This window comes from Papaver somniferum, chromosome 5 (genome assembly GCF_003573695.1).
Source record: "Papaver somniferum cultivar HN1 chromosome 5, ASM357369v1, whole genome shotgun sequence".
NCBI lineage: Eukaryota > Viridiplantae > Streptophyta > Magnoliopsida > Ranunculales > Papaveraceae > Papaver > Papaver somniferum.
The window spans coordinates 83,659,850-83,681,269 of NC_039362.1; the positions used below are offsets into that span (position 1 = coordinate 83,659,850).

General features: G+C 36.5%; 1 protein-coding gene across 1 annotated transcript in view; it reads right to left on the reverse strand.

The window, feature by feature from the left end:
• Window positions 1-60: 60 nt before the first annotated feature.
• Window positions 61-21,420, reverse strand: part of LOC113279244 — a 41,604-nt gene continuing 20,244 nt past the window's right edge. Inside the window, exons 3-5 of the mRNA XM_026527946.1 lie at window positions 11,034-11,166; window positions 7,180-7,649; window positions 61-120 (exon numbers count right to left, since the gene is read on the reverse strand). Coding sequence (XP_026383731.1) covers window positions 61-120; window positions 7,180-7,649; window positions 11,034-11,166 — 663 coding nt within the window. The remainder of the gene's footprint in view (window positions 121-7,179; window positions 7,650-11,033; window positions 11,167-21,420) is intronic.

Genomic DNA, 21,420 nt, shown 5'->3' on the forward strand with positions numbered 1-21,420 from the left:
AGCACAATGCTAAGTTCATAGTTCATGCATGAATGAACCACAGTTCCCAATTAAGAACACTCACCCACCTCGTACACGCCAATCACTAGTGCAGCATTCTGCCTCAGCTTCAGATGAAGCCTGTATAAGAAAATAGAAACTGAGTGAAGCATATGCTGTTGCAAGATTAGCACTTAACATTTTGTCATCCATATGGATGACACTCTTAATCTTGACATCATCATAGAAACATAACTAATACCAACCAACACAAAGTGTGTCCCTTTTGCTGCCATGTGCATGCATCTGTAACACAGATTGAATCCTAGAGAATAAAAGGACGGCAAAATATAGTGGACTATATTCTTTTAAGCAAAAGAAACAAATTTAATACACCAAGCTTCTTAGTGATAGCTTCTAATCTGCGTAAACACAAACATTCTAAAGATGCAAATACCTCATTAATAGTGTTAGCATCATATCCCTTCTCCATTCAAACATTTATGCCCACGTGTACATTATATCATCAAGAAGAGCACTTTACAGTGCTATTCTCTTTAAGTATTTATGATGTTCGAACTAAAATTAGCACAAGCAAGTTGAGTTTAACAAATGCCTCAATCTTTTCGGGGAATTGATCCTAGATAGTGATCTGCAATTCAAAATATCTAAAATCAGAACAAACATCATCAATCAGTAAATTGTCCATAATTTTCAATTACACACACACACAAAAATAAGGGGTTTAGGGTTTAATACTTGCAAATATCAAACAGCTCTCGTGCAAAACTGGGACCAGCAGTCTTCAATAGATTCAAGTCAGCTCGAGGTTAACATTAACAGTGACAACATCTCCCTCCCCTAGTAAAGATTGATTAAAGTAACCTTTACTTTTCAACTTATCAAGAAAAAGAACCCATTCTGGCCATGGATGAGAATCTGAATCAACTGTTTCACTTCCATTCAGTAAATTCATCAATGGAATAAGCAGTTGAAGCAGCAGTACTATAACAAAGTTTGAAATTTTGGAGAGGATAAGGTTTTTGGTAGCAGTTGAGAGAGGTAATTTTTGTTGGAGTATAAGAAGAAAGAGTGTTGGAAATGGAAAGAGAAGATTTTCAGAGATTGTTTTGTGAATGTATTATGAAATATAGTAGCAGCAGAAAGTAAAGTGTCTTGAAGGAGCCATGTTCATGGTTTGATTACAACTGATTATGAAGTACAGACTCAGAGGAGGTGTGCCGTGTGTGTCCATGGATGAAAGTAAAAGTGTGTCGCGTTGTGCTAATACGGCACATGAAGAAGCGTCCCTAGCCGGTTCTGTGCCATGCCGTGATGTGCCAGAAACTTAAGATTATTGGAGCTGCAAATGAAAATTTTTGAGGGCTTCGTAGAAATCAAATGTCCAAAATCTAGTAGTCCGACACGGGCTATCAGCAACAAAAGTTATTTTTCAAACCAAAAAAAAACGTCCAAAATAAAGATATCCGATATGGGAATCTAGCGGATATCAAATGTCCATAACCTCCTTCTTTCATAAAACTGTTATGCGTAAGGTTGTGAAAATGTGAAGCCCAATGTGATTTGTTTTCATTTTTTAAGAATCGAATCGTATGGTGAATCGAGTTGATTCATGGCCACCTCTATTTGTACCTTGAAAATTAATAAATATTGACATATTTTGCTAATTCAATAAATATTGACATATTTTGCTAATAACATTGATGTCTAGGGGAGATTTCCTGAACTCCCACAAAACAAGACTAAAATGGGATGTACATGCATTAAAATGGGATATACATGCATTTAAAAACAAAAAATGTGGTATAGCTTGGTGGTCTAGTACTCAAGTCAATGGTGCACAGATCTATTTAGGGGTGCCAACGGATTATCGGGTTCGGAACCATACCCGGTTCTCAGTTATATAGACCCGCGAGTGTACTCAATAAAAAACGACGAGTAATTATCGGGTCAGGTAGTTATGGGTTATTTTATCAAGTGTTTTATATAATATAAAGGGACCGGATCCCCTAACTTAAGAAATTAACTTAATTTTTAACTTAATTTTCTGGACATCGATTAACTCATATCCCATTATTGGATATTCAAGTCATATTATGCTTAGGATATAATTTAGCTTGGCTTAAGCCAAGCCGGCTGTTGATTGTTACCTTGTATATCTCTTCTTTTTAGTGATTTTAGTACAAAATGTTTTCGTCTTCGTAATACACATTGATTTCATCGAACCCTAGTTTAAAAAAATCCAGTAGCATGGAAGACAGCATAAAAGAAGATGATCATGTTGTTCCAACAAATATGGATGCTAATAAGCAGTCCCATATTAGAAACGCAGAGGTGATTTGATATTTGAGTTTGAATAACAAGAAAGGAAAACACATATTTCACGTACGGTTGCCAATTCAATTGGAGATTTTCCACCTTTGCAAGTCATCTCTGTAGGCAATTGATTTAAGAACGTAATATTTCTGATAGGATTTATGATAAATATTTCTAGTCTTATCTTAATTTGGTGATTCTATATAAAACTGAACAAATCTAACTATTTCTAAGAATTTTGTTTTCATTTGTTAGTTCATGTTTCGTTTTACAGTAGAATTACTTGTTGATAGGAGTGTTAGGTTGCTTTGGTAGATTGCTATCTCATGTAGTTTAATTGGTAAGTTCTTTTGCATATAGAGTTTTTAGCCTTTTTGAGTCAAATTTTCAGTTTTTTTTGTATATATTTGAATAAAACCTCCAACTTGTAGATATTTTAGAGTCACTAGCATACTTCTACGTATGTTTACATAGAGAATTCTGAACGACATAACTGAACTTGGAAGTGTTAGGGAACTACGTTCGGATTTCTTGCTTGTTGGAGTGTTAAATAATGGATTTAATCATGTCAGTAATATAAATTAGGAGCAGGGAGAAATGCATTACTAGAGTTGATGATCAATTATTAGTGAAGAATACCTATTTTCAAATCAACAGAGGCACCAGACTAAATTTCTTTGTAGTTGACTAAAGAGCTTTCTTTTGAGTGTGTGTCACCGTACGTTAATTCCGGGTAGAATGGTGAGCTGCCCAACCTCCCACCAATAGAAGCACTATTTTTGATCTCTTGAGTGTTAATTTTGTCAATCATGAGGTGACGTCTATAGATGAAAACCACCTTCTTGTAGTTTGATTTGCAGTTAGCACAATTCTCTCTCTCGCCAACAACAGATCCATAGAAACACACATCATCATTAACAAGTGGAGCGACATCAAAATCTACAAGGAAAGTTGAAGACGTTTGAGGTTTACAAGCAACAGTACGAGGAAGAGCAAATTTTATATCGAAGTAAAGCAACATATAATGAGCATATTTTTACATATATGTTGAAGACTTACAATATAATGAGGAATTCGATATCCAAGTATGAAGACTTATTTACAAGAGCGAGGAAAATCAAAAGATGAGATTATTGAAGTTTATGATACGAAGACAGTACAAGTTGTGAAGATCAAAGTGATAAAGTACTTCTTTCATGGTCATGTTAATTTTGGTTTCATTTTTTGTAGTTGCAATCTTTTTATGAAAAAGAAAAACTGAAAAAGAGCAAAAAAAAAAAAAAATACAAAAAAAAAATACAAAAAAAAAAAATACAGAAAGATTTGCATTTAGGTTGTTATTTGTTCAATAAGGCCATAGAGAAGAAAAATATATAAAGAAGTTTCTAGCGACAAGGAAATAAAGGAAAATAGTTACAAATTGTCGAAGTTCAAGAGTTTATTATCAACAGTTGAAGACCAAAGACGAAGACCGAGAAGATGAAGAAGACGAGTTGAAGACTACGTTTCTATTGGACGCTGTGAGAGTTGTGCTTTCGTCACTGCCGATCGGATGTGAAGATGGTAAGTACTCCCATCCTTGCATATGGTTGATTTCCTTTCTTAGAGATCATCAGAAAAAGTCTTTTATTTCCCACGATATTGTGGGGTCTCCAGAAATATTTCGGAAGGTTTCCTTCCCACCATCCAATGTGTGTAGGATTTCTCTTTTCATTCCTACCTGCACACATGTGAGACCCATAAAAAAAGCCGTCTTATTGAGTGCTATTATCATAAAATCCTTTTAAGTGAGGCAAAAGTCGAGGTGAAATGCTTATTGATCGCTCTCAAACACGCGTTCTCTCATTATGGTGTGGTTATTTCTCACTCAACATTTAAGAATGAGAATATGTTCTTTGGTATTTCTAACTTCTTATTACTAGCCTGCAGAAACTCTATGTCCTCATAACTCTTTGGATGCTTGGGAAGCTGGAATGCTTTGAAGTTGGAGCAGGTTTTGTGGGTATATCTCTGGTAAACCCTCACGAGACTATAACTCGTCCACGAGGGACACCTAGGGGTTTAAAGGCATGTTGCACATGCTAAGTGCAACCGTATCCTCAACGAAATGGAGTTGTTGTATTTTAGATAGTTTGCTCGAGGATTGGCAAAAGCCAAGTGTGGGGGAATTATTGAAAACCATATTGATTACCACTATAATATGATGATTGGTCTTGTGCCAAATTCCCCCACACTTGGCTTTTGTTAGTCCTCGAGCAAACTATCTAAATACAAAAACTCCATGTCGTCGAGGATACGGTTGCACTTAGCATGTGAAACAGGCATTTAAACCCCTAGGTATCCCTAGTGGACGAGTTATAGTCTCGTGATGGTTAACCAGAGATATACCCACAAAACCTGCTCCAACTTCAAAGTGTTCCAGCTTCCCAAGCATCCAAAGAGCTATGAGGACATAGAGTTTCTGCATGCTAGTAATAAGAAGTTAGAAATACCAAAGAACATATTCTCATTCTTAAATGTTAAGTGAGGAATAACCACACCATAATGAGAGAACGCTTGTTTGAGAGCGATCAATAAGCGTTTCGCCTCGACTTCTGCCTCACTTAAAAGGATTTTATGATAATTGCACTCAATAAGACGACTTTTTTATGGGTCTCACATGTGTGCAGGTAGGAATAAAGTGAGAAATCCTACACACGTTGAATGGTGGGAAGGAAATCTTCCGAATTATTTATGGAGACTCCACAAAATCGTGGAAAACAAAAATATTTTTCTGATGATCTCTAAGAAAGAAAATCAACCACTATTATCGAGGATGAGAGTACTTACCACCTTCACATCCGATAGCAATGATGATAACACCACTCTCACAGCATCCAATAGAAACGTAGTCTTCAGCTCGTTTTCTTCGTCTTCTTGGTCTTTGTCTTCGGTCTTCAACTGTTAATGATAAACTCTTGAACTTTGTAAAACTCTGATAATTTGTAACTCTTTTCCTCAAGTTCCTTGTTGCTTGAAACTTCTTTATATATTTTTCTTCCCCATGGCCTTATTGATTAAGTAACAACCTAAATGCAAATCTTTTTGTATTTTCTCTTTTCTTTTTCTTTTCTTTTCTTTTTTTTTCTTTCTATTTTTCTATTTTTTATTTATTTGTTTTTTTTGTGTGTTTTTTTTTAACAAAAATTGCAACTACAAAAATAATAACGAAGTTAAAATTAACATGACCATGAAAGAAGTACTTTACCACTTTGTTCTTCACAACTTGTATTGTCTTCGTATCATAAACTTCAATAACTCTCATCTTTTGATTTTCTTCGCCCTTGTAAATAAGTCTTCATACTTTGATATAGAATTCCGCTCCTTATGTGTAAGTCTCCAACATGTATATAAAAATATGCTCATTGTATGTTGCTTACTTGGATATGAAATTTTCTCTTCCTTGTATTGTTGCTTGTAAACCTCAAACGTCTTCAACTTTCCTTGTAGATTTTGATGTCGCTCCACTTGTTGATGATGATTGTGTTTATATGGACCTGTTGTTGGCGAGAGAGAGAATGGTGCTAAATGCAAATCAAACTACAATAAGGTGGTTTTCATCTATAAACGTCACCCTCATGATTGACAAAATTAGCACTCAAGAGATCAAAAATAGTGCTTCTATTGGTGGGAGGTTGGTAGCTCACCATTCTACCCGGAATTAATGTACGGTGTCGTACACTCAAAAGAAAGTTCTTTAGTCAGCTACAAAGAAATTTAGTTTGTGCCTCTATTGATTTGAAAATAGGTAGTTTCCACTAATGATTGATCAGCAACTCTAATAATGCATTTCTCCCTGCTCCTAATTTGCATCACTGGCATGATTAAATCCATTATTTAACACTCTAACAAGCAAGAAATCCGAACGTAGTTCCCTAACACTTCCAAGTTCAGTTATGTCGGTCATAATTCTTTATGTAAACATACTTAGAAGTATGATAGTGACTCTAAAATCTATACAAGTTGGAGGTTTTATTCAAATATATACAAAAAAAAATTGAAAATTTGACTCAAAAAGGCTAAAAACTCTATATGCAAAAGACTCCCCCACACTTAAACTTTACATTGTCCTCAATGTAATTGACTCGTCCTAAGTAAAGTCAATATGGGAAATCCTAATATGATATGCAAATCTAAAAACAAAAGGGACGGAAAATACAAAACCTATGGGTTGCCTCCCATTCAGCGCTTAGTTTAACGTCCTCAGCCTGACCCTCTGGTTATCGTCCATACACCAACAATCTGAAAATCTGGTAGTCCTCCCAGACGACAATTTGCAATACTAGTAACAGCTTCATGAAAACATTATCACAAGATATAAATATTAAATATATCACTTTATTGAAGTTTCCCCCACACTTAGTCCTTTCTACACTCGGAAGTGGATGGAGAACATAAAATTCGGGAACTTCAAAAGGTTCCTCAGCTTGGTGAACCTACAAAATTCTAGAATCAAACACATCAAGTGGTGGATACTTAGAAGAAAAATAATCCGTTAAAACTTTAGAAGCACATAACTCCAATCCTAAGTGAGGCATTTTTCCTAAAAGCTGGGTTAACAACTCTTTGAGAAGCTACTTCAATTGGATGGAAAGGATCAATATATATATAATTATGTATAGGATTAGACAAACCTTGTTCGAGATCCTCATCTTTTGTCTCTAGTGAATTATTTACCTCAAGTATATCGTGGTCCTCTATCGAACTCTTTATTTCTGCTTCAACCGAAATCTTAGCATCAATATATTCCAAGACAAGCTCAATTGGGTCTTCCACAACTTTAATAAATTTGGTTTCATTCTCAATCTCAGTCTTTCCAGCAACCTCGTTATCGGAATCAGAATCCTTTCCCAAAAAGTCTAGTTCATTGGTGCAAATCCTAAAATCTTCAAGTGTGTACGTTACACCATTGATAACAACATTTATGTCATATCCATTCTCCTCCTTTTCAATAGGAGAGTGATCGTTATTATGATCTGGAGTAGGAATAATCGTATCATTGTTGCAAGGACTTTCGAGAGGTGGTTCATCTGCATCAGAATCACTGTCAACCTCAGAATCATCAACACCAAAACGACGTTCGAATTCCATGTCTATTGCCTTGTTAATTCTGTCAAGAATCTCTTGTGATGCACCGGATTTTTCTAGCTGCTCGTGTTGCTTAAAAAGTTTTCTGACATTAACACACTTTCCACCGTTGCGCACAATCTCCTCTTTTGGAAAGAGTGAAGGAAAAACACGATGAAGAGGAGTAGGTCTTGATTCAGTATGATCACTCTTTAGCTCCAAACTCTCTGTTATATGTACACTACTAGAAAACAATTGATCAAAAGCATAACTATCCTTCCATCCTCGTGATTGTTCACTTACATGCCCGTCATAAGGTTGTTGACATGTATGAGAATATCCGTAAGGTTCCTGGGATATTGATCATAACCAAAAGATTGGTTTTGATTATACCCATATGATGGTTGGTAGTTGTCATAAGAATGAGATTGAAAACCATAATTATTACCACTGTTGTATGTGTAATCTTGTGCTCCGCACATGTTATTTCTGTAAGGAAACATGACAACTCACAAGAGCAAAATAAATAAAAAATCTAAAAACAAAATTAAAAACAAGCTAAACAAATAACAAATCAATTAGCAACCACTCCCCGGCAGCGGCGCCAAAATTTGATGTGTGTCGTAACCACAACAAATTAATCAAGATATTTCCCACCAATTAAATAATAATATATCGGTAGTAAGGATCGTTCCCACAGAGAGCTGTGTAATTGATATGTTATTTGATTCAGCAAAATAATAAAAGGCAAGGGGGATTGATTTAAAGTGAAATAAAAAGAATAACAAATAAAAGAAAGATGATCAAGGAATCTTTCGCCGTTACCAAGCAATAACTGGATTAGTATACTTATCTATCTTCGTTATAAACTTTCATCACCAACCGTAGAATAGCAGCTAGCTCAATGCTATCCCCAAAACTCCTTCTATCACGGATACGGAAGCTCTCCAATATCAGATTCTATCCAACTGAACTACCAAGTAGTAGCTCACTCAAGGTGTAATCCAATAGAACGTTTTAGGCTTTGTGAATTAGGTTGATCCCAGTAGTTAAACTCTTAGCTCAAGGTTCACTTGCTGGTGTTATCTTCACTCGCAATTGCTCCACGGAATCCCTTTGCAAGGTCTCGCGTTTTCTACTTGTGTATGAATTATTCGACGATTACTTATCTCCTAACTCAATACTAGCAATAAAACAATCAATAGACTAATCTAGTATGCATCCCAAATCAATCTAAGAATCACTCATAATATTAGATGTAGTGAAAACAAACGATAAGATGATTAAAACTCATAACAAACTTGTATAATAATAGAGTTTCACTCTAGAACATTGAATTCATCCTTAACCAATAAAGTTTAGCCTCTCATGTTTACACTGTTTCCCGGTTCCCCCTAAAGGGGTAAACCCTAAAATATTGATGAAGAACAAAGTATAATATGAGATGTAGAGATTTGATATATCTGTAACTTAGGTTAAGAAGCTCTTTTATAGCTTTCCAAGTAGTAGAAGTACCCGTGCTCGATCTCCGTGCAAAGTAGTTGCCAAAACTCGGCAAAATATACCAAAAGCATGTCACGGCCAAAGTGTGGTCGTGAGAAAGAATTCTGTAATCAGATGATGGCATATAAGGCTAAGAAGCCCAGCCCATTTACCTATTTCATCTAGCATTGGCTTGTCAGTTCCAAGGAACTGACAGCTTCTATTATTCACGGACAGGTAATTCCCGCCGCAACTTCTCCTGTAAAATTCTTCTTTTCAATTACGTCTGGGACTTTCAAGACGCAACTTCTCCTGGATTCCATTCACTTACTCCGTAACTCACGACCACATTTCCATCACCTTTTATCGCAGGCAGAAACCCAATGACTTGAGCTCGATCCCCTTTATGTTCATCGACACCATCTTTCCTTCCCTTTCATTAATCTCCGTTCTCTGTTGTACTGAGCAGCAACTTTTGCATCTCCATCAGCTCTATTCCATGACCAAAAGACAATCACCAGCAGCAATATTGACCAACGTATATCTTCTTATCCTAATGGCGACGATAATTTCCCGTACAGTAACACCACCATTGCTTTCGATAATCCTCACTTCCAAGTCGAGTTGTACCTTCCTTCATCAGCATAAAAAATGGCAGCAGGGAGATTTTCTTTCGACTTCCATCAAAACCAATCTCTCCGTTTAACTAATCTCGCAGTACATATATTCTCCATCTCCATTACGACTTGTTGTCATCGTCTGCAGCTCCATCAACTTCCCTGTATTGATCGAACTGCCAGAAAACACCTTCTATTCCTCGACTTATTTTGTGAATATCTTGTTGGAGTCTTGCAACAATAGAAGGAACATTAGATGTATCAAATAATAAATATAAAGAACCGTATCAAACAACTCTACCACGAACAAATTGATGAGGGCAGAATCACAGGTTCAACAAGCTGTCCTTAACACATTAGTTCGCGGGTATACTCTAAAGTAATGCTAAACCCCAATGTGCGAAGATGTGTCCAGGATAAGACTGCGCGATATAACTTCTATTAGCACAATACAAGTTACCCACTCTTAAACTCAGCAACGGGGATGGAAGTAAAACGCCGCACGAAAATAAAAGCAAGAAGATGAAGAAAAGAAGACCTAGAGATGGTCGCTGCTTGTGTGTTTTGAAAAAATATTTTCGAGTTGTATTTATAGGAAAATTAACTTGCAAATCAAGTTAGGTTTAGGTTTTTTCTTATAAAACGAGTTTTGTTTCTTGTAAAACAATTAAACACACACAAAAAAATCCATAAATAAAACTCTTAAATAAATTATTTATCAAGTTAAAAAACTTGCAAAAAATAATTTCAAGTAGACACGGACTTGGTGCTTGGTACACGCGCATGGGCATGGGTCGAAACATGTATTTTTCGCCCCACCCGCTCCACCCACATTGTTTTACAACATATCCATGAGAACATGGTAATATAGTGGAGCACCTCTTTAGTTTTCCACAATGTGGGACTAAAGGTTCCATTTCATTCACTCAAAAATGAGTGAGTATCCTTAGACCCTTAGGTCATGAGATCAAACCACACCAACACCAAAAAATCATTTATTAAATAACTCATTTTCTCCAACATATCTCAGTCGAGCTCTCTCTCCAACCTTCAGTCCATAAACCTAATGATCTTCCCGAGCTCCATTATCATTCGTTGCATTCTTCGACAATCCATCATCACCATTCCCTGTTGTCTAACTCGAGCTCCATCAGTTCATCAACATCAACTTCATTCTCGAGCTCCAGCAGACTTCAATTCTTATCCATCTTTCATTTGCGTCTCGATCTGAGTTGAACCCGTTCTCTCTTCTCTATCGTCTCTGTCATGCTCCATGATCAACAACATCTCCCTGTATTCATTGTAACACCATCAACCACTCCATCAAAGCCATCTCGAACAACACTTCTGTTTCCTCTCGTCACTGCCAAAACTAGATCTCTTCATTTTACGTCACAACTACCTTACTCCATCTTCCTGGAAACTTGAACGAGCCACTTTCATCACTTCCAGCAAACATCGTCATCACTTCCGTTGCCCTCTCAATCACTGATCAACACTGCCAATAATGACTATCGACCATGGCAGCAAATCTCCATCCAGACTCGATCTTCTTAGACTCCTCCTTATCATCTTTGATCAACAAACAGCCACCACCAATGGCAATGGTAGCAGCAACTGCCTCGAACTGTTTCTTCTTTGCATCCTTCTCATAATGGCAGTAACATTATCCAGTTTAGCAACAGTCCATCATCTCCAGAGATAACCTTCATCAAAACAGCCAACAGTAATGGTGTTTAAATTGCAGGTTTCCCCTTAGTAAATTACCTGACTGCCTTTAGCAGTTGCTTTGAAACATTCCACCCCTTTAGCTTTCGAAGTTCTTCTTTTGCTCGTAACTTCTTCATACGAACTCACAATGACTCCGTTCTTTCGTCGTTGACTTCTTTTTTTTGTCCTCTTCAAGGTGATATCAAGAACTCCTAAGTTCGAACGAGTTCCATTTGGTCTTTGGCCCTTCTCCACTTGTAGCTCACTTCTATTATTGCACAATTACGTGCAAATTCGTTTCTTTTGGACGATTCACCTAACAAAACATAAATAAGAGAAAACAAGAGTAATATACAATAATTCAGAAGAATATATAGCAATTACTAGCATGGATTCGACACTAAATATATGCAAAATATGCACTTAACATAAGTGGATGCTCAAGGATATCATACACCTTAACCCCATAGAAGATCAGTGATAGTGTCACTCTTAAATTTGCTTGAATGCCTTTGAAATAGATGATGTTGGACTGTGCTGAAAGACCAACTAATAGCCACCCACATTTTGTAGTAGAATAAGAGACCAAACTCTACAAGCCAAGAGGCATAGTAATATAATATGCTCTATTGTTTCACCGGGACATAGTGAAAAATACAGTAACAAGCTAAATGTTTACTTCCTTTAGATGAAGAAGACTAAGATATTTTGTACTAACACGGTGTTCAAAATATAATAAGAGACATTTAAGGTAACAAGCAACATATGGCTAGGCTTAAGCCAAGCTAAATTATACCATAAGCATAATATGAAATGAATATCCAATGGTGGGATATGAATTAATCGATGGCCATGAAGTTAAGTTAATTTCTTAAGTTAGGGGATCCAGTCCATAATTTAAAATAAATTTGGAGTCTAGAAATCAAGACTCGAGACCCACACCCGTAATGTTATACATCACATTCACCGAAATAATGAAGATCAGTTGTTGGGATTTCTTAAAGACAAATACTTCAAGAACGAAGACTTTTTGCACATCAGCACTGGGAAATCAGTTGTTGTAATTCTTCTTAGGTATGGAAGGGTATTTAACAAGGTCTTATAATACTTCAACAACATCACTGCATTAAAGTTAATAATGTGAAGAAAACTAAAATTTGGAAGGATAAGTAGATCCTAAGTCTAAATGACAGAGTTGATCCAAGAGATCCAACTCATTTATAATATACTTTTGTTAGTGAACTCATTATCACTGACACTAATAGTTGGAACATCCAATTGCTGAACACTCTCTTCATTCCAGATATTGTTGAGAAATTCAAACTTATGCAGATTTCTCAGGCAGAAGAGGGATATTATTAGATGGACTCTTTCTAGAGATGGTAACTTAACTGTTAATAGTACCTATAATAAGCTTACTGAGAGTAAAGTTCAAAATCATATTGCAATTAGTAATGTGCCCAAAGCAGTTTGGAAAGCCTTGTGGAAGATGAAGTTATTTCACAGGGTCAAGCTTTTCACTTGGAAATGTCTCAAGGATGTTGTTCTCACCAGAGAAAGACTATCTCAATTCAATAACTCAATAGAGCATCACTACAATATATGTCAGTATGAAAATGAGTCCTTGTTTCATTTGTTGCTAACCTGCAATCATACAAAAACTATTTGGAGGTTTTGAATATAAATATTGATCAAGTTATCAACAACTGTCAAAATATCTGAGACTGGATAATCTCATGGTTCTTACACGTCAGTAACACAGGCAAAGAGGACTTAGAGATATGGAGGAGAACCCTCATGGTGGCACGCTGGATAATCTGGAAAGAAAGAAGCAAATGCATCTTTCAAGATAAATCCCTAACCCTATCAATACTGTTACAAGAATTAATTATCAGCTGCTAAGTTTTAGTTGTACCTTGCATCCTAACTAAGATTTAAATAGGAATGTTAGATTACATTTTAGAGCTCCATACAATAATAAGCATGTTGATAATAATATGATTTCAGTTTATGTGGATGCTTCTTTTGATCACTTTACTAATGACTGCGGCACCGCATGGTGCTGTTTTCATGTGCAGGTACGTGAACCCTCAAGAATCAAAGGAACCTATGCAGCTAGAGTGATGGACCCAGAAGATGGGGAATGCATGGCTATATTGGAAGCTTTGAGTTGGATCAGAGCTTTGGGAATTACCAATATCAACATAATAGCTGATGCGTAGTAAACTCCTATTGCATCTGAAAGTTTATTTGTTCGTTGGGGAATGTAGGATCAGAATCTCGCAGCAATAATGTCTCAGCGAAATTATCAACAACACAACACAACAACGTCGCAGAAAAATTTCAGAAATGATATAATAAACGACGTCATCTCAAATCATGAGAAAGATGTGATGGTCTTGCGAAAATTAGAGAGTTTGCGAGATTAACATTTGTAAGGTTGCGATAATGTCGCAAGCCATATCCGAAAATAAAGGACAGATTAACTGTCATCCACTATGTATTTCCCTATAAATAGTCGTCCAGTTGTAAAGGGGAGGAGAGATCTTTTTTGAGTAAGAAACAAGTAAATAGGAGAGAGAAAGTCTAGAGCAGAGGTGATTCTTGATTCCTTTATCTTTTCTTGTAAGATTATTCAAAGATTCATCAATAAAATTAAGATTGTAAATATAAAAATGAGTTGAGTATTAATGAAATCATATGAGGGGTGTAGTGTAGGATTTCCTGCAACTACATAATGGCGCTAGAAACAGGGAACATTGAAGATTATTCTAGAAAGAATTGAACATTAATATCGAGATTTGTGAAGATTTGGAGTAATTAATTAAGAATTTTACATAATTTCTTGCAATTCGTTAACATTGAAGAAATGGCTAGAAGAAGAAATACATCAGAACAACCAACTAATGTTAGAAGAAGCAAGAGAATTGCTCGAAGAGAAAGAAGTGAGATGGGAGAATCTACTAGAATGAGAAATAATGGAGAAAATCAAATTCAACCACCAGTTCAACAAACATTAGTACAAGGAAGGAATATGGATTATGATAGGGTGAGCATACACACTTGGCAATCAAATTCCGCAGAAGAAGTAGAAGAAGAGCAGCAAACCATAAACCATAGACAGGTAGAGAGAAATCAAGAAGCAGATGAAGGAATAATTCATGGAGATGAGGAAATTGGAGCGTTAGAAACGTTGAGACGAAGAATACATGAAGAAAGAAGAGTTGAGGCAGAAGAACGTGCAAATCTAACAAGGCAAAATCACGAATTGAGGATGGAAAATATGAGACTACAAAGTAGAAGATCGAGAAGTATTACAAAATCATATTCAAGATCGACTAGAAGAGAGATGAGGCGAAACTCACCCACAATTATTGCTGGAAACAATATTCAAGAAGAAATATCAAATCCTAATGAAGAATATCGCGAAAATAGAGAAAGATCTGATGATCGTTATGTTCCACAAAACGAAACTTTTGATGATAGGCAAAATGGTAGAAATCAAGAGAATGGACAACGTTAGGGACAAAATGATCAAGATGGCGAAGGAAATCGAGAGGAAGGAAAGAGAATTTTATATGAGAGAGAAACTCAAATAAATCAACAAACAATTGAAGAAGAAATTGGAAGACATTATGCTGAACAAGCACGTTTAATTTGCGAACGTGAAAGATTGAGAGCAGAAATGGAAGAACAAGAGCTTCAGGAGACAATTCGCCAGAACAATCACGACAATCGAGAAAGAAGGCGTACGCAAAACCGGAATAACGGTAATATCAATGAAGAGTACGATAGAATATAGAGGATGGATGAAAGACAACGAATGGAATTAATAAGAAATGAACAAAATCATGAAGGGGGAAATGAGAGACATAATCATATGCGAATTCAAGATAGAGATGAAGAAGAAACTCGCAGAAGAAGACGAGATGAGGATAATGAAGAAGAAATGCAAAATTTCGCGAGATAAGAAAGACATGAACGCAGAAGAAGGTAGGCGAAATTAAAAAGACCAATGGATCAAAATTCAGGTGTAAATAAACAAATCTTGAAAGAGTTAGAAGAAATGAGAGGAATGCTAAATAATAGAGGAGAAGTAGGTAGAAGACAATTGGATGAAGCTATAGAAGAAGCTGCGAAAACTCCATTTACAAGGGAAGTACAATTAGGAGGAATACCACCGAAATGCAATTTTACCCGCATTAACCAGCATTTTTGATGGAACAACTTGTGCAATTCAACACATTAAAGCCTATGTGAGGTGCATGTTGCAATGGGAAAATCATGATGCTGTATTATGCAAGTATTTCGCATCCATCTTAACAGGGGAGGCGTTAAAATGGTTCGAAGGTCTACCAAAGAATACAATAACATCCTTCAATCATTTTCATACTACATTCCTAGGGGCATATATAAGTAATAATTCTTCGCGACCTGGTATAGAAGATGTGTTTGGATTAAAACAAAGGATTGACGAAAGTTTGAAGCACTTGACAAAAAGATGGAGAACTATGTGTAGAGAAATGGTTGGCCGTGTAGATGAGAGATATCTTATATTATCATTTATCAATGCTATGTTTGCAACCAACCTATTGTATGTCCAAATTTTCAGAGTCAAGAATACGATCACAATGACTGAATTGCGAGAACTTCAAGAAGAATATATTGCTCTAGAGGAAAGGCAAAATGAAATGGAATCATACCCAGTTGCGAACACCAGCTCACAAACAGCGAATGCAAGCTTATTACCCAAGCTAATAAACACAAGAGAAGGTGACGGGTAACAATCAACAGAAACTGGTGGCTATGGGAAGCCAAGATCAAGAGGAGTATGAAGGAGAAAGAAATTTCTACAATCGTGGTGGAAATAAAAAGATTCAAAGACTCGATCAACCACAAGAAACTTATGGAGGTCAAAGACAAAACTATAATAGAGGACAAGGAGGTCACAAGGTAGTATGAGAAGAAATCAAGATGCCACCTCTAAATGCAAGTGTGGACAAAATATGGGAAGAACAATTTTAATGGAGAATATACCAACACCATGGAACATGGGAACGGAACCACCTCCAAACCACAGAAGCCATGAGTTTTTTTCTTATCATCTTTTTCATGGACATACAACAAACAATTGCAGAAATGTAAAAAGAATTATTCTGAGAATGATTGATCAAGGAAAGCTAAACCACTTTTTGGTTGGGCACCCACAATCTCAACCATTGCCACCACCACCATAACATCACAAAGTAAACACGATGAAAAAGAAGGAAACATTCTTCATAGAAGTTGGTGCAAAACCAAAAAAATCTATTTTGTCACTCAATTGTACATTCATACAAGACAATGGAAGATTTTCATGACAATGTTTTAAGTAGAGTGTTCGCAAGAGATAATGATGGAAGAGAAGTTATGAATATTGCGAAAATCTCGCCACTAGAGGAATGGCAGAAACAGATCATTTCTTTTACCGCAGAAGAAACCCCGAAGGTGAAGAGGTGCATGATAATCCATTTGTAGTAAAATTCGAAATTAATCCAAAACCGAAAGAAGATGAGGATGATGAAGCTGAAGATTTATGGGAAATTAATAGGATTCTAATCGATACTGGAAGCTCTGTGAACATCTTATTTTATCATACTTCTAAAACTATGGGAGGAAGAGATGATGATCTTACACCGTCAACATATAAGATATATGGTTTTAATGGTACTGATAACAAGCCTAAAGGGGAGGTTACTATGCGAATTCCATTGAAGGGAATATCTTCTGAAATCCTATTCTGTGTTGTTGATGTAGAATCACCCTACAATGCATTAATTGGTCGACCTTGGCTACATGGAATTCTAGGTGTAGCTTCAACTTTCCACCAGTGCATCAAATTCCCTCACCCCAGCGGTGTAGGAATCATAAAGGGAGATTGGGTTGAAGGAAAGAGGTGTTACGAAACTGAGATAGAATCTTGCGAAGGAAGAGCAAACAAGAAGGAAAATTGGCGACACAAAATCAAAGAGACACAAAGAAATGAGAGGTTGATGGTGTATGCAATCGAAAGAAAAGAAGAAGAGACGTTGCGAAACTAATGCTAGCTCGGAATAAAAATGATGAACATACCACTACCAAGGAAGCAGTAGCAGAAAATAATAAAGAAGAAGAGGATGGCAAAGGTAACAAAAACAAGAAATGTCTGAATGATTAATTTGTTGCGATACTCTCGCAATAAATAAAATTCTCAAAAATATATTTTATTGAATGAAAAAATTAAGATTGCGAAACGCAAATACAATATGATGATGTGCGAGACTCTCGCAGAGATAATGAATTTTACAGAAGACAATCAGAGAAAAATGACAAAAGAGAAAGGGGAAAACCTTTATGGCGTACACCCTAGTTCGCGAATACAATTTCGCAAGAGGCAAATGTAAGACCTAAAGTACGTCATATAAGGGGGTACCTGTTGCATGTCAGGGAAAGGCTACACCGCCCCGGAACCTGAGTCATGGAGATTTGGGGTCAATAAAGCCCATCCGGGAGAGGCACCTTGGATTCTCAGCTTAAGCATATGACTTAGGTTGGGCGACTAAGGTAATAAGGACTCTCCCAAGGAGTGCAGATCTGATCAAGGCGCCGAGGTACACGGTTGAGTCAAGAGTGCCAGGGGCGTTTGAAGCGTACCTTGCCATTCTTGACAAGTCTTGGCTTATACTGCACTCGGCCTGAAGAAAACCCCACTTAGGGTGCAGTCTCGTAACCATAAGCCCTATAGGTAAAAGGGATAAGAGGCTGCGAAAACAACTGGTTGTTGTTAAGACTGGATGGGAGGAGCTAACCTTGTATGGTAGAAGTACGCCTCCTTGAAGGGGCAACCAGGGGGAGATAAGGGCGGCACCCTCCATTAGGGAGCTGATAAGTGTCTTAAGACGCAAATGTCATGAGGCTTTTTATTCGCAAGGGTATTAAGGCTTGTCATATTTGTGCAACAATCCTGAAGAGGCAATAATACAAAAGAAAAAGATAAGACGAGATCAATGGGTTTTCGCATGAAAGTGCGAAGACGTCCTGCGATTTCGTCGCAAGACGGCAATGTCATGGGGCTTTATTTTCGCAAGAATATTTAGGCCTGTCATATTGTCGCAACATTCCTGAAGAGGCCACAATACAAAAGAAAAAGTTAAGGCAAGATCAATGGGTTTTTGCATGAAAGTGCAAGGACGTCCTGCGATTTTGTCGCAATGACAAGAGGTGGCATAATAAGACCTTTAATTAGGAAGGAAAATAAGACCACAAGGAATGAGATTTTGAAAAGAATCAAAATTCACTTCGCATAAGATTGCGAAATTATACATAATTAAATGCGAAATTGAGGCACAAAATAAGAAAATTTATAAAATCTCTCATTTGGATACAAATAACAGAGGCAAGTATGGGAATGAATGAAATTAGAAAATGTTATTTGTCTCCATATGATAGATTTACACAAAATTCAAAAAAATGATTATATTGATTAACTGTATTGCAAGGAAGAATTGTTTTAATGAATGCAGGTCAAAATGAAAGAAACACAAATATACAGAAAGAAGGAATAAATGTACAAGTATTACAGAGAATCAAAGAAAGAAACAAAGACTACTTCTTAGTTGATCCTTCATCATCTTCATCAGACTTGTTCCCTTATTCGTCTGCGTCAGAATCTTCATCACCATCAGAACTTTCATCACCATCAGATTCTTCATCATCAGCTTCTCTATCAGAAATAATCAGACTGGGAGTATTCTGTGGGATCTCTTCCAAGAGACAAGGATAATCAGAATGAGGGATATTATGATCGTCACAAACCATTTGGATAGTTTGATTGCGAAAATGCATGACATCATTCTTAAAATTCGCAACAGTGATCTTGATTTGATTCTTTAATCTAGAATACTTGTCATTGCGAGAAGAAAGATTCTTTACGAGTTCCTCCTTTTCAGCTTCGAGTTCCTCAATCTTTTCACAATATCTACTTTCAGAATCTGCGAGCAAAAGACAATCAATTATTAACTTGATGAAAATTCATAAGAAACAAAAGATTAGTAAAGAATAACAGTTAATAACCTTCTCTGTCGAAAATCATATCTCTAATCAAGGCTGTATGCTCAATTTAGAGACTAACACTTACACCTAAATCTTTTCTGGCATCATCTAAGATTTTCGCAGCCCAAACAAATTCATCCTCATTACTTATAAGAAGACGAGAACGAATTTGGTTTTCCCTTTCGCAGAGCTCGATGTTCTTGCGATTAGCTTCATCTTGTTCAAGTTGAACTTCAAGAAGAGTCTCTTGGAATTTCTCCAAAGCCTTAGCACCTTGATCAGAGATGCGATCCTTATCATCTATGAGACCGCTAATTTTGGTTCTTAACTCATTGGTTTTCTTTTTAGAATCAAGAAAGAGACGCTTAAATCGGTTGACTAAGCCTAAACTAGATCTATGATCAATTTGTAAGAGGCGAAATTTAGATCTAAGCTCATTCAGAGAAAGAGATGAAATTCTATCATTTGAGAAACTATTTAAGAATTATTAAGACGCTCAAGAAGGGTATCATTATCCAAGGCATTAGGAAATGAACGAAGAAGGTAGCTTCATCAAAAGACCATAAATGTCTGCAAAAAGGATCATTAAATAAGATAAAACAACAGGATGAATGAATGAAGGGAAAGGAAAAGTAACATACCATAAGCTGATTATTAGCTTGCTGAAGACTAGAGATTTTGTTCTTATATGAAGAAGAATCAATTTCTAGTTGTCTGTTTTTTCTCGCGAAGACATTTGACTTCAGCTTCCAATTCTTCATTTTTTGCGAAATTGAAGATTCTTCTTTTCAAGATTTTCGCGTCTCCTCTCTAGATCTGAGGCAACAGCGAAAGAAGCTTTTCCAGCCTGCGAGAAAATATAAAAAGTATTAATAGAAAGAGATTTTGAGTTATGACAATGAAGAAGTAAAAGGATGAAAGTATACCAGACTATTAAGAGAATGCAAAATCGGGAGTCACTGATCTAGAAACTCCACGAAGAGAATATCACCATCCAAAAGGACATCGCAAATGTAGCGAGAGCTTTGCAGGTGTTAGCGAATTGACTATCTCCTTCCTTGCAAAGAATCAGAAAAGAGGCCAGAGAGCTTAGCCATAGAAGATTCAGGTGGAGAATCTTCATTGCAGAAGGTCATCATTATCCTCATCATCCTCACTTTCTCGGAATTTTCATGAGAAGGAATATTTGAAGGAGAAGAAGAACGGACTTTTCTTTTCTTTGAAGGAGGAGCAGTTGATTTTTCCCTGCGAAGAGCACCTTTGCCTTTATCACCAGTCTTCGCAACATGGCAGGTTCTTCTATTTCAGCAATAATCTTCACACACAGATAGAAATAAGAAATGGAAGCAACAGTATACTGTTTAAAATCATAAGAGAATGTTTCTTACCTCATTTTTGTATGAGCGAAGAGCTAACAAGGTACTAGTCTTCCCAGTCCTGTTATAACTATCTTTCAGCTTTTGGATCTGTAGAATGTCGCAAGGGTCAGCGAACAAAAGAATAAAGACAAATAGAGAAATATAAAGTGAACGAAACTGGAAGAAACATACCTCTTTCTCCTTCTCGGGCCAAGAAAATACCCAAGGTTGATAGATAGCGAGATTCTCAGGAAGAACATTTGACCTAGCAATATAAGGTCCTTTTAGCATCAAGGGAAATACACACCATTTATCATATTTGGATTGGCGAGGAGTTGTGTTCTTACCAGAATGCCAATCAATGTCTTGCATGAGTATTTTAGCTTCATAAATGTTATCTTTCCTTTTCAGACGAATATCCCAACGAGTATTCTCTTTTTTCATGGAGATCAGTTCATAATTTTCAAAGAAACTCGCTACTGTATATTTCTCAGCAATTATCTCCAAGTCTGCGAATTTAAGATCTCTAAGTTCTTTGGAGTACAGAGATCCTTTACCAGCACCACGTTTAGCGAACTCTAACATCAGACGGATGCAATCCCCACTTAATTGGAAAATAGCTCGCGAAAATCCCGAGTGAGCGAGAATTTCATAGAACAGAGGAATATCTGGATCGTAAAGAGGAATGGGAGACCTATGAGAATTTGACCTAGCGAAATTATGATTGATTGATCATCACAATATTGATCAGAGAAAAGTTT